A 14,558-nucleotide genomic window follows, 5' to 3' on the forward strand; every position below is an offset into this window, starting at 1 on the left:
TGAGATAAAAGCCTCTCCATTTTCTTCCCAGGGCAGCAGCACCATTTTAAGAAGTCGCTTGGTGCGTTTGGCACGATTCGGTGCTATTCTGTAAACGATAACAGAAGTTAGTTGTATAATTTTTGTTATTTACGACGCTTACTTTGGTGGTCAAGTGTTTTTCATCGACCTAAAGGGGAAATAACAACACCTTTTACGGCATTGTCGGAGCAAGCTATCCCTTGAAGCTAATAATAGCTGGCTAGCTTTTTTTTTATCAACCAATGCAACATTCATTGTAAGTACAAGTTAAATTATTTTCACCAAATTAACTACAGCTAAAGATATGTGACATGCTGTGTGAATGTAAGCAGGTTTGACACATTAAACTGCCTATTTCATTTTTTTTGCCTGCACAATATATGACGCCGCACATTTCCATTAGACTAAAAGACATTCATTGGCCCAGTTTCCACTGAACAGAAAGCAATCGTGCAGGCGAAATAATGATTATAACGATATAAAATGTCGAACACGACACCAATTAGATTTATATTCGTTAGAATATGGTGGACGGCCTATTTGTTTAGTAACTTGAATTATAAAGGACTAACTGGATGTAACTACTATTTGCGTTTATTTAACGAGTGGACATGGGGCCGAGTAAGAAGTCAAACAGGTGCTATTCGGTCACTCCTTATGGGACGGTGACCAAACGTCCTATTTTACCAGGGCATGTCCTGTAGTTAATTTTTTTAGGAATGTGGTGTGTGTGTGTGTGTATATATATATATATATATATATATATATATATATATATATATATATATATATATATATATATATATATATTCATTCCTGCGACTTTTCTTGCATTTTCGTGGGTCTTAATATGCATGAAAACTCAACTAAATTCGCAAGGGGGTCAGGTTTGGTGAAAAAATTGACATTTCAGATGTCCTGAACACAAACTCCCAAAAACAACTCAGTAGCAACACGTTTAACCCCTGGGGGGAATAGCCCCTACCACCAGTTTCACGGAACGTCACAAACCTCGCTGGCTAGACGGGATGCACAAGAAAGTCTCAAGAACCCATGTTCCAAAACAAACTGGAAGTCGGCCATTTTGTTTTTTGCTGGCAATTTTGGGTGAAAACCGGGGGTTGTATTTCAACAAGCTAGTCCTAGGCACTTGGACCAAATGAGCCCAAATGAAAATGACAGATACTAGACAGATGGGTGATATTATATTGTAAAGGATTTTAGGCTCTTCCATAACATGTGGGCGGGGCATGACGGCAAGCTTTGATGACCAGTAGGGGTGAAACAATGCACAAAGTTCACGGTTCAGTTAGATATTTTTTCAATACAAAAGATAAATTACCTTGCCCCTTTTAAATTTTATTGAAATTGATAACATTTTCACATTTTTCAAATTTTCCAACATTGTCAGCCTGTTATGAATGTGAGAGGCGGAGCTCAGTGGCTCTGCTTGGCAATGCAACCGAAGCCAGAGCAGTTGATCGCAGATACACTGAGCTTTCAGCACAGAGCGGCATCAGAAGGTGATAAAATAAATCTGAAACTTCATATTGTTCGATACAGGGATCACGGTTCGGTACACGTGTATTAAACTGTTCAATACAGATACATATATTGTTACACCCCTAATGATCAGACAATTTGCCACTAAACCGTAAATGTTAACTCAGCTCCACAAGGACAGGTTTTTGGTACATAAGATGAAGACGACACCTTGAAGCTATGCTTAGGTCACTTCCTGAATTTTTTTCAGCACCACCCAGTGGCAAAAGGAAATAGAATGCACATGCCCTTCAACTTGTGAGTTTTGTGGGGGGGTGCGAGGGCCCGTTCAACGCTGCTCGCAGCTTTCATTTTCGTTCATTAAATGTAGCAGCATTAGGGCACTGCTGCATGCGAGCCAGCCTTCTGAGTGGCTTTTTGATTTTAGTGTTGCGAAAAAGCAAAACATGTACCAAGTCTTGTAAAATTGGGGACGTCATGCACAACAGCAGTTCAAATTTAGAGTTCTTGTGACTTTAGAGGACACATTTTACCCAAAAATATTATATTCCAAAACTTGAGCATTTGACCCCAGGTTCCTGTGTCCTTGTGCAGGGATTTTTTACTTTCTTTTTTGGAATTTTGTTTCTTTGGTTATGTTTTGTAATATAACTTTTTTTTTTTATCCATACATGCATTTAGTCATGCTAGGAAAACTGCACTAAAAAATTTTTACCATCTACAATCCTTACGTGAAACATGTCTTTTGCATTCCCTGTGCATTGTAAAGAGAAAAATAGCTAGCATGAGGCAGCTAACTGCTTGTGAAGCCTTAAAAACAAAACCCTCCAAGAACGCCAACAATGTTCCGGTTACATAACGTAACCCACGTATTAACCAAGCCACAGCTACATTATTTTAGGAGCCAACACTGAAGAACTACTTTTCTGGCGTAGAGACACAGTGCCCCACTCACTACACCTCGCGTCATTACTGAGTAGTGATGTGCGCTTCTACTGTTTTGTTTTTCGATTTGATACGGAGTATCTGAGTTATCGATATTTTCTGTGTCGATCCGTACATCACGACCACAGAGAGACAACGTGAGCTAATTGAGTTGCTGCATCATCTGTGAGTTTGAATTGAATTTACCAGCTCAACGGGGCGCAGAAGTGTTTTGCTGAAAGATACAGCCACCCCAGCAGTCAGCATCCCAGCGAGCAGTGAAACTTTTAGCGCTAGTGGTACTTGCTAACGCTATGAGAATGGCGTAGTATTTCCTTATAGCTGGACTTGCCAGCACCCGGCAACATTATTCTCTGCCAGGGGGTAATAAAAGTAAAAAGTAGTAGTGGTCGTCTGCTGTCATGAAGTATGCCATGATTAGTGATTGCAAACGCTCTCTATTAGGGATGTCCCGATCAACAGTTTTTGGCTTCCGATCCAATTTGTTTGTCTTCCTGATCCAATCTGGTACCGATCTTTTTTTTTTTTTTTTTTTTTTTAATTTAATAAATAAGATTTTGTTACAAACATGAATTGAATATGGTTGTGAAAATAGCTCTTCAAACCATGAAAATTAATGCAAATGAAGTATTGCTGAATTTACTTATTTTGTTACACAGCATGACCAACAATTTTGTTTGGCTTATGTAACGAACCTCTGTGCATCAGGTCCCTAATCCAATAAAAGATCCATCCAATCAAGAATAAAATTGGAAAAAAGGGGCGTACAAAATACATTTAGGGTAGGACTAATCGTTTGACATGGTTATAGATCAATTTGTGGTGTGATTTAGAATATATGACACTTGTATGACAAACTCGCTTCAGTGTAGTAATAATTTGACAGTCCCTAATATATATAAACAGCGGTTAGAGCAGCACTTCCCGAGCGAACAGTGGTGGAGCCAGACATTTCATTGGGGTGGCCAAGGTGAGACCATTACTCACATGGGTGACAATAAGTTGGTTCCTGAAATGTGTAGATGGCCAGTGGGGTGGCCACCATGTAGCTCTGCCACTGCGTGCGAGCTCCCCGCACAAAGACACAGCAGTCCGGGCACAGTGAGGGGAACTGCTACGGAGCCGAATACTTCACCACAGTACACCGTGGACATGTCTGCATGGTGTTGCATTTTCTTCTTGTGGGTGCCGGGGTACAAGTGGCAACCAGCTTTGAGGGGCACTACCGCACCTGCCATTTTGGAGTTTGGCTCAGAGTTACGAAAGTGATACGGCAACCTGATTGGCACGATCTCGTGACGAAGCTGATATTATCCGACCTTCAAAATACAGCGGATCGGGAGCCGATCCTGAAGATCAGAGCGGGACATCCCTACTCTCTATGTTGTTGACCCAAGTAGTGTTCGTTGTTATGGGTTCTATGAAATCAATGCGCCCAGAAAGGAAGCTCTAGTAATGCTTAAAATAACCCAAATATTGTATTACATGTTATCATGAATGTTCCTGCTACTACATGATCACAGCATGTATATAAAACCATAAGATTGTTGGAGGTTTTTGGAGATGTTTTTAATAGAGAGTTCTATAGGCGGACTAAGTGAATCCCATTACCACGTATCGCTTCCTCGTGCTAGCAGTTTGTCTTTATTTAGAACGCATGGAAAAGAGAAAGGTGTGTTTATGTTACACATAAAGATTGTGGATATGCAGTTTTTCTTTAAATTTACTAAAGGAAAAAACGCCTAATGACTTGTTCTGCACCATGTACGTTGTCTTGAAAATCAGCCCAGGCTTACATGCAACGTTCCCTTTTAAGCTAGCAATCATGCACTGATCTTGTCTTCTCAGCGCACAGCAAATCCTTGCAGCACAACAAAATAAAATCCAACTTGAACTGTTAATTTAAAGAAAACACATAACTTAATTTGTACCATTTTGCAATGAAACTCCATGAGTGACAGGCGACAACAAGCAGAAACAACACAATGACGAATACTGACCAGCCAATGATGAGATCCTGTTGGTATGCATTATTTACGCAGCCAGTCAATTAACAGCACGTTATGTAGTACATACTGCTGTTTTACAGGTTAGCAAATAGCAAAGTTAAGGCAGCTAAATGCTTCTTGCTAACCTTAGGGTGAAACGAACGGGCAGTGACACATCCACTCACCAAGCTAAAGTAAGAAAAACGGTCTTTTAAGGTGGACTGGTTGTAGCAGTATGTATATATGAACAGAACGAGAGTTGAATATGGGTGAGATTTTTCCTTTTGCACTGAGAAAGGACTGTTCTGAGCCAGTTTTCTGAGTGAAAAGTGTGGACTAAACTGGCATGCTTTTATTTTGATGGCCAGACTTGGTGAATACAGGAAGTGTTACAGCACGTTTGCCCGATTGATGCCAATCAAAGGGACCGGAATGTGGTTGGTTGGTTGGTTGTTTTTTTTGTTATTTTAAAGACAAAAGTAAACACATACAGCAAATATGGCATCGCTTTCAAGTACATATCCACAAGGAAATAGTGCCAGACAGGCTGCTGCAAAACAGAAACCCCGCCCCCTTGTTGACAATCATTTATTTTTTTTTTCTATTTTCATTGTCATTCTAGGACCCTGCTACAACAGAAGCCAATCAAAATGAGTGCTGCATCTTCTCAAACAGTTGTCCTGAAGAGCACCACCAAAGTGTCCCTGAATGAGCGGTGAGGCGCCACGCACCCTGTCAGCAGATTAACACCAGACCCAAGGGCCAGCCTATGCGTCTGAAGGTTCTAGGGCTCTCTGAAGAAGGGACCTGGCCCAAAATGGATGTGATTCTGACGTAACCCTTGTGTGTGTGCACTGCTCCCTCGCTTCATTGGCCCTGACAATATTTGTTGTTAGATGAATCAAGGAGGTTGGCTGGATCTTGAGGTGCTTTCTCAGGCCAAATGTTTTGTGCGAGCAGTGCACAACGTTGACCGAGGGAGATGACGTGGTCATACTTGGTAGGTCTATGCTAGACCAGACCACACAATTCCATGGCACTCACACTCCCGGTTATGTACATAGAGTATACATCAAGTATACAAAATATACGGGAGTAGAGGGAGATGTTGAACCTTTTTAAACCTCTCAAATATTTCTCTCTCAAGCCAGCTTAAGTGAAGCACCTTTCACCTCTGTCTTCTCTTACTTTCTCTTGTCTAAGTCTCTACAAGATCAGGTACTCGGTCCGAGCTTGGATGTGAGAGCAGGCCTCTCTTCCCCAAGTCACCCATGCCACAGTCCATGCTGTAAGTGGCCGAGTAGCCAAACATCTTCCTCGTCCATGGCCCAATGACCCAATGAAGCTGGGGGCCAGTAAGTGGCAACTGTTTTCATCTCTACTACCTCTTTTCATCAAATCTCTCTCTCTCCTCTATCTGTGCTTCTCGTGCTTGGTTTGAAACAATAAACAGTAATGTGTTGATCATATGGAGAGAGAAATGAGTGCCAGCAAATGGAATACACATGACAAGCGCCACAACTGTTCAGTGTGGCCGCATCCATAACATGAGAAATGACTTGATATGGAACCCTGCTTCCTCCTCCTCTCTGTGTGTCCCCTGCCCTCGTCTTTTACTTCCTCTTTTCCCTCCCACCTTCTAAAGCTTCACTAACATGCTGAAGAACAAGCAGCCCACTGCGGTTAGCATTCGAGCCACCATGCAACAGCAGCATATGGCCAGTGCCCGCAATCGCCGGCTGGCCCAGCAGATGGAGAACCGACCCTCTGTGCAAGCAGCTCTGAATCACAAACAGGTGAGACCCAAACTCCGGGGTTACTGGACATTGTATCACATAGTCCCTTGTCGTGGCTGATCAGCGCTACCACCAGGTTTTCACTTATGTTTGCAATTGCTGGGTTTGATGTGATCTCGTCCAATTATTGGTCCCACCTCAGAGACGCGAACCCTGTCAGTCGTTTCGAGTGGAACCGAGTATGGACATGCTCCACTTTGCTGTGAGCAACAAGCAAAGCAACATATAGTAAAATCAAAATGAAAACTATAGATTTGTAATTTCCTCATACATCTTCATGTAAATGCTGTATAAATTCGCAATTGTTCAATAAATATACCGCCAAGATTACAAAGGGGGGATCCACACACTTAGGACTACCTCACTGTCCCTGCCATCCTGTGATGACTCAAAGGCGGACAGCCGAGGTTTCCCTGGCCCCCCCTTCACTCCGGGTTCTCCTGAACTCCAGAGCAGAACCCTTGGCTAAAACGTCCACCTGGAGGAATGTCCAGTGATAACTTTGGCAATGGATCTCAGACTTTGCCAAACAGTGCAGTAAAACGATGAAGTACACATGCAAGAATGCATTAATGCAGACTAATTTGGTCTAAGAAGGCAAATAGACATGTTAGAAGCATTATTTTCATAATGTCTGACAACGAAGGTAAGCTTTCCCTGCAGTGTAACGTCTTGTTTTCAACCATTTTATGTCTTCGTGCATCGCACCATGTACACACACAATTGGCACAAATCATTTCAACGACGTGCAGTTATTCACTTTAATTGACAAAATATTGCACAAACATACTGAGTGTGTATCAGGCTGTATCTTATGCTTACCCCTCCAACCCTTAAATACGATTGGCTGTGCTCAGGTAGGCAGGTTGTTTCCTTATTCATTCTCTGCGTAGCGTGACAGGCACCAACCAAAAAAGCAACAGCTGCTGACATATTAGATGGAAGTAGATTATCTCTTGAAACTAGCACTCACATAAACTGTGCCCAGGAAACAATGAATGTTATTTTTTTGTTGTTGCCCCAACACACGGCTACACAAAATAAAAGCAGCCCAAAAAAAAAGTAACGTCTCTAAGTCAATAACTTCATGTTCTGTTGCTAAATAAGCTTTTAATACATGAGATCATGTTGCACAGTACTGTCAAGCAGCCATCCCGCACTCCCAAAAAAGAGCTGATATTAAAACTGCATTTAAAATCCTTTGTCAGAGCCTGAAGCAGCGACTGGGGAAGAGCAACATCCAAGCCCGACTGGGTCGGCCTGTTGGGATGGTAATGCGTGGCGGCGCCGTTGGTGGCCGAGGTGGATTGCGAGGGATGACCAGAGGACTTCGCGGAAGAGGCAGAGGAGGAATGATGAGAGGTGCCCTGTCCTTGAGAGGTGCTTTGCCATCCTATATACAGTAATCCCTTGTTTGTCACGGTTAATTGGTTCCAAGCCCGACCATAAGTGAATTTCCGCAAAGTAGGATTCCTTATTTATCATTATTTTTTTATCATTATGGCATAGACAACCTGTTGACGACCTTTTTAAATAGGTTAACATTAGAGCCCTCTAGACATGAGGGCCTATGGCCGCAACAGTAGCCCCTGTTATGTTATTGTGTAGTGAGATAATTAGTGTAGATAATGTTAACCTGCCATCAAAGCCTGTTGTTCTGGTGCATGTGTTCCTGGTGACACTTAGTGGCCAGTGTAGAATACTGCAATCACTAGTTGAATGGTGGCCTTATTGGCTTATATTTGCATTTTAGTTCATTTAGCCATTTTTATACTTGTCTTATAGTTGGATTTTAGTTCATTTAGCTATTTTTATACTTGATGTTTGAGTTGAGCAAAAAATATATACAATTTGCTTAAATATACCGTATTGTCATGACCATAAGGCACGCCGTATTAAAAGGCGCAGTCTCAGTTACCATTACTATTTCTGTATTATTTATTATTGGGCGCAGGCAGTCAAACATACGGGCGCTCAAGAGTCCGTGAGGAAGCAATGGTGCTTTATTTTTTGAGATGGGCAGATGAAGAACAGATCTCTCATACAGTTTATCAAACCCAATGGAAATAGCGGAAGGTCATCGCTCAACACAACAGTCTGTCATGGTGCACAACTAAAGACATCACACACAACGCAGCAGATACACTACTGCTATTTGTGCAGAACAAAAACTAACGACTATGTAGCTCAAACATTTAACTTTAAGAGCATTTGCACCAAAACACTACCGCAAAGCACGCTGGGGAACAGGAACTGCTCCCAGCGACGCTAAAATATGCTAGCATGCATGCTATTGTATGTTTGTAAAAAGCCTGCGGGAGCAAAACTGAGTTAGGATGTACATTATTGAAGTATTTAACAACGTACTCATGTTATTTTTGATCAATCCTCATCCACAAATCCATCAAAGTCCTCATCTTCTGTATTCAAAATGAACAGCGGGGAAAGTTCTCCATCAAACTCGCCAGGTTCCCTCTCGTCATTGTCAGGCAGTCTCGTTGCCGTGCAGCTCCTCGGAAATGATGCAGGCTTTTGCGAAAGCATGAACAACAGTGCAGGCAGAGACGTTAGCCCAAGCATCCACAATCCATTCATAAATTGTGGCGTAACTCGCACAGCGCTGCCCCCCAATCTTTAGTAAAGCTGTGTTCGCCATCTGTCATCCATCGCTCCCACGCCGCTCGTAACTTCACTTTGAACGCCCTGTTTACACAGATGTCCAGCGGTTCGAGTTCCTTCGTAAAGCCTCCCGGAATGATTGCAAGGTCCGAGTTCATTTGCTGCACTTGGTTTTTCACAGCGGCTGTGAGATGGGCGCGCATGGAGTCACAGATCTACAGGGACGGTGACACGTGGGGGGAGAGCAGCATCCGGTGTCTTTCCGTACACGTCACTCAGCCATTTCCTCCTCATCCATCCAGCCCTTTTGATTGGTCTTAACGATGACTCGGGCTGGAAACTTTTATTTAGGCAGCACCTTCCTCTTAAAAATCACCGTAGGTGGCAGTTTCTGTCCATTACCATGGCAACCAAGCACAACAGTAAAAGCCGACTTTTTGTGCCCCGTTGTGTGTGTCACTTCCGTGTTGGTCCCCTTCTTCTCTATACAGTGTGGTTCACCATTATGTCGAAAGTGAGCGGCACGCCGTCCATGTTGGTTATGTGGTTGGGCTGGATGTCTTTGTCTGCAATTTTTTTTTTTTTTTTTACTGCAGTAGGAGTTGCTGCGCCACGGTAGTCCTTGCCCGGATGGATATAGCGCCGTTTCGTTGTCTTGAATCCTCTTGCGGCTGCTCGATTCTCTTGTTCCTCCACATAACTGATAGCTTACAGTTTAAACTGTGCTTCGTAAGCCTGTCTCTTTTGTAGGTGGCATTTTCGAGGGTCCTTAGCCAACCCGATGTTCTTTTGCACAATGCACATACTGGCACTATGTACTACCTACTAGGGGCATGCCTTTAGCGTCCTCTTCCACGCCCACCCTCCCCCCTTTAACGTCCGCATGCCTTGCTGTCCTCAGTCACGTCCGCCTTTCGTCTATATAAGCAGCGTGTTGACAGGAAATGCTTCCAGTCAGTCAAGCGGAGCGCTCATCAAAGTCACACAACAACATTAACAGATTTTGGAACTTGGTGCACACATGAGGTGTGCCGCATTTTAAAGCGCCCAGTCCATTTTGGAGAAAATTTAAGACTTAAGTGCGCCTTATGGTCGTGAAAATACGGTACATTTTCTTTACTAACAATAGGCCGTAGTCAACCATGAAACGGCGATCCTTTATTTCTGAAAAACCAAGGTAATAGTAAGGGAGCGATGTTCGGACCACCATGTAGCGAGGGACGACTGGGTTACAGTAGTGCTACATGTTTTATTTGTTTGCATCTAGGAAAGCGAATGGCTCCTGGTGGCCCCATGCGAGGTCGTGGCACTATTGGTCGTATGCCAATGCGTAGAGGCGGCCGCCAGAGAGCAGGAATTCCTGGCCGAGGAGGGCCGATGGGGAGAGGTGCAGTCCGTGGAGGAGTGTCCAGAGGTAATGGTTTTTCTCTGTTGAGTAAGAGTGTAACACTAAACACACTAAATCAGCTTTGGTACGCACGTCGGTTTGAAGGACACACTTGGGTTCATTTTGGTTACAGTGAAAGAACAAAATCAAAACATAAAGTGGTGTAAACTGCATGGAACATAAACAGCAAATTCTGTAATACATTAACAAAGCGGTAACTAATTTATTTCATTATTTACGTTAAAAAATTGTATTCTGACCTGAACACATCAACAGCAGTGCAATTCCAACACCATACATGTATCACCATCTCACAAACACATGTCGAGTCATCATCAGAATGACATAGCAAGGTGCATTGAGTGTCACAACGTCTTTTATTATGCATGAATGTGTGGTCTACATAAACAGAAATGCAAAGAAAAACATTAAGTGGATATTCTTATCACACAGTGGCGTAACAGACTGCGGAAGTATAATTTGTTGCATTTAAAGGAATACTGCACTTTTTTTTTTCTTTTTTTCTTTTTTTGCCCATAATCCACAATCCTAATGTGACACATGAACATGTCTTTCTCTTTTCAGTGTATTCTGAAGATGTAAAAACAGAAAAAGTTACCTAAGAATGCACGTCATGGGATTCAGCTATTCTGCCTATAAAGCCTTCTGGAAAAACTCCAAAAACTGCCATCAACACCCAATTTACATAATGTAAATAAATGTACACTCAAAATAGTGAATTCATCCAAATGACGTGTCTTTGACCACAACCACCCATGGCTGATAACACGTTTAGTGTTGCTGTGTGATATGCCCATTTTACTGTATTTTATGAACAAAAAGATAAATGACAGGACCGTATTATATTGTATGTACAGTATTAGTGTTAGGCAAATAGATTTTCAGGCATATGTGGTATCTATTAGTACAATTTAAATTTTCAGTTAATTTGGAACTGTTAATGCATACAAATACATAAACACTTCCTGTCCCTCACTTAATGCGTACCGTACAGTCTGTAGCTATTAGGACAACATGTACCGTTAGGCTGCTAATGTATACTCTGAAATTACGATAAATTACTTTTTGACTTGATGTCTGTGTGTTTTAATTACCATGGTTTTGTGGGCAGGCCGTGGCGGACTCCGTGGGCGTGGCGGTTTTGCTGGCCGACGCGGCCGTGGCAGAGGCGTCGGCCGACCCGCCGTGACCCGTGAGCAACTGGACAACCAGCTGGATGCGTACATGTCCAAGACCAAAGGTCATCTAGATGCCGAGTTGGACGCCTACATGGCGCAGGCGGACCCGGATAGTATGGAGTGACCCTGACGGACATGTTGCAAAAACTGTACAGCTCCTTGAACACATACATACATACATGTGTAGTGTTGTTTACTTGTTCTCCCAAATAGGCGGGATGGTTTTGATGAGAGCATAAACAGTCCAGGACTCTGCTTTGGACCAGCACAAAACCATTAACACTCAATGGGCTTCTGTCCAAACATCATTTATACAGCAAAGCCCAATTTCATTCTAGTTGATAGATGAAATGATTTTTATAAAGCGCTCAGTTGATTTTAAGTCCTTTTTTTTTTCTTTTTTTTTCCCTTCCCCCCCCCCCCTTTTTTTTTTTTTTTTTTTTTTTACCAGTATACACTCTTTTTAAACCCACTTCAAGAACCCATCCCAGTTTGTCATTTTATTTCTATCACCTTTCTTCTTTCTGTCTGTCATACAAATGTTACATTTTGCCATGCTCCCAATCTGGTCCTCAAGCATTTTCACTGGAAATGTGTTCTAAGTTATTTGTTGAAGAATGTGTCAACAAAGCGTTTTTTTTCCAGTGCATTTGTCTTACTGTTAATTTTTCTCTCTTTAAAGAAAGGATTTTCATAAACAATCATACATTGGCTCAATGGTATATCTGGTTCCAAATGTTTAGGAAAATTGCTTAAATTAACTGCCTGCCTGATGTAATGATGGGGATGTAGAAATATTTCATGCTGCTTTGACTGTATTCTTAGTGGGATGCCACTACTGCAGTAGACAAAATAATTCTCTCCTATTGCAGAGTGAAAGCGTTCTGCCTTGAATGGAAGCCCTTGGAAAGGCAGTGGTGTCCCAAGTACGGCCCACAGCATGATTGTTATTGGGAATGTTGTAAACATAAAATGAGACTTTATGGAGTGTGCGGAGGGTCACATTTTAAAAAAGAGAAAGTTCAACTGTTGAACGTTTGAACAAGATAATATAGAGTAATAAGTATAGTCATGTTTATTATTTAATGCTCGTCTTATTTTGGCAAATGCACTCCTGATCAAAATGTTAAGACCAGTTGAAAAATTACTAGAATTTGCATTTTGCACATTTGGATCTTAATGAGGTTTTAGGTAGAGCTACAATATGCAAGAAGGAGTGAGACAAAAAGCATTTTGAAAGAGTAATTTATTGAAAACAATTATACTGAAATAGGCTGTTTATCAGCTGATCAAAAGTTTAAGGCCACCGGCTATAAAAGCTAAAATCTACTCAAAATTTTAATTTTCTGTCAGGCATTCACACTGTCATGCCCTCCTGATGGCTAAAGCTAAGAAGCTTTCTCTTTTACAACATGGTCAGATTGTCGAGTTGCATAAGCAAGGCTCTCTCGCAGCGTGCCATTGCTGCTGAGGTTGCATGCAGTAAATCAGTCATTCATTTTTTGAAATATCCTGAGCGTTATGGAACAAAAAAGTCACACCTGTGCTGAGCCGGAGGATCCAATTGGCTGTCCATCAAGACACAGGACAGTCTTCCACCCACATTAAGCCCCTTACTGGTGCAGACTGCAGCGCAATAACCATCAGACGGCATCTGCAGGAAAAGTGTTTGAAAACAAATTCAAAGGCCTTGTCTGCTTCAATGCCACAAAACTGCACGTTTAGACTTTGCCAGGGAGCATCAAACATGGGACATTGAAAGGTGGAAAAAAGTTTTATTCTCTGATGAGAAAAAATGTAACCTTGATGGTCCAGATGGCTTCCAATGTTACTGGCATGAGGAGGAGATCCCACCTGAGATGTTTTCTACCCGGCATAGTGGAGGGGGGTCCATCATGGTCTGGGGTGCTTTTTCATTCAGTGGAACACCGGAGCTTCAGGTGGTGCAGGGTCGTCAAACAGCAGCTGCTTGCGGGCAGATGTTGCAGCGTGCATCCCTCATGAATGAGGGCCCTCGTCTGAGTGGTAACAGCTGGCTTTTTCAACAGGACAACGCTGCAGTTCACAATGCTCGCTTGACCAAGGACTTCTTCAGGGAGAATAACATCACTCTTTTGGACCATCCTGCATGTTCCCCTCATTTAAATCCCATAGAGAACATTTGGGGATGGATGCCAAGGGAAATTTATAAAAATGGCCATTAATTCCAGATAGTTTGTTCTTCATGAAGCCATCTTCCTCACTTGGAGCAATGTTCCCACTAGCCTCCTGGAAACACTCGCATCAAGCATGCCCAAAGCAATTTTTGAAGTGATTAACAAGAACGGTGGAGCTACTCGTTACTGAGTCTGACTGAGAACATTTTTTGTTGTGGTTTGGAGAGTTTTTTGTTATTTATTGAGCAATGGCCTTAAACTTTTGATCAGTTGATAAACAGCCTATTTCAGTTGAATTGTTGTTTTCAATAAATTACTTTTTCAAAATACTTTTAGTCTCAGTACCCTTTCTTGCTTTTGCATATTGTAGCTCTACTTAAAGCCTCATTAAGATCCAAATGTGCAAAATACAAATTCTAGCAATTTTTCAACTGGTCTAAAGATTCTGATCAGGAGTGTACTGCTGTGATTTTTAGCCTGTCATTGTCAAAAAGAAAAGTTGCCCCTTGGTCCTTTTGTTTTTCTGGCCTTCGGCAGACAGTCCTGCCTTATAAAAACTTCATGTCTGAATTTTAGTTTAAGCTCATTAATTCACCAAAAAACTATAAAAGAGCAGGAATTCACTTCATAAATGAATGAATAAATCCATCCAGACCGGTGAAAAGTTGAATGACCCGATGGCCCTGAATGTACCATTAGCCATGCTACGCCGCCATGAGGTGCGTGCCATGTTTATGGGCGACTTGGCCAAGATTGAGCAGGAAGTAGCAGTACATCGAGTGTGAACTAAACGTCCGTTCGTCCGACACACGTCCTTTATATCTGCTGGCGCAGAAGAACGCGCTATAAAGAGACGCCTCATCGCTTCAGCTGACGTACACTCCACTGAGGAATAGCGCCCAGAGGGAAGACTCGCAGGTACAGTTTCAAGCCCAGGCAGACAC

General features: G+C 42.3%; 1 protein-coding gene across 1 annotated transcript; it reads left to right on the plus strand.

The window, feature by feature from the left end:
* chtopa (chromatin target of PRMT1a) lies at positions 1 to 12,164 on the plus strand. Its single transcript, XM_054764367.1, has 6 exons — positions 1 to 277; positions 5,080 to 5,172; positions 6,103 to 6,253; positions 7,462 to 7,633; positions 10,140 to 10,286; positions 11,392 to 12,164. Exons 1-6 carry the CDS (start codon positions 264 to 266, stop codon positions 11,580 to 11,582), a joined length of 768 nt encoding a protein of 255 aa, XP_054620342.1. The 5' UTR covers positions 1 to 263; the 3' UTR covers positions 11,583 to 12,164.
* Positions 12,165 to 14,558: the final 2,394 nt, after the last annotated feature.

The sequence above is a fragment of the Dunckerocampus dactyliophorus genome, chromosome 20 (assembly GCF_027744805.1).
Source record: "Dunckerocampus dactyliophorus isolate RoL2022-P2 chromosome 20, RoL_Ddac_1.1, whole genome shotgun sequence".
NCBI classification, from domain to species: domain Eukaryota; kingdom Metazoa; phylum Chordata; class Actinopteri; order Syngnathiformes; family Syngnathidae; genus Dunckerocampus; species Dunckerocampus dactyliophorus.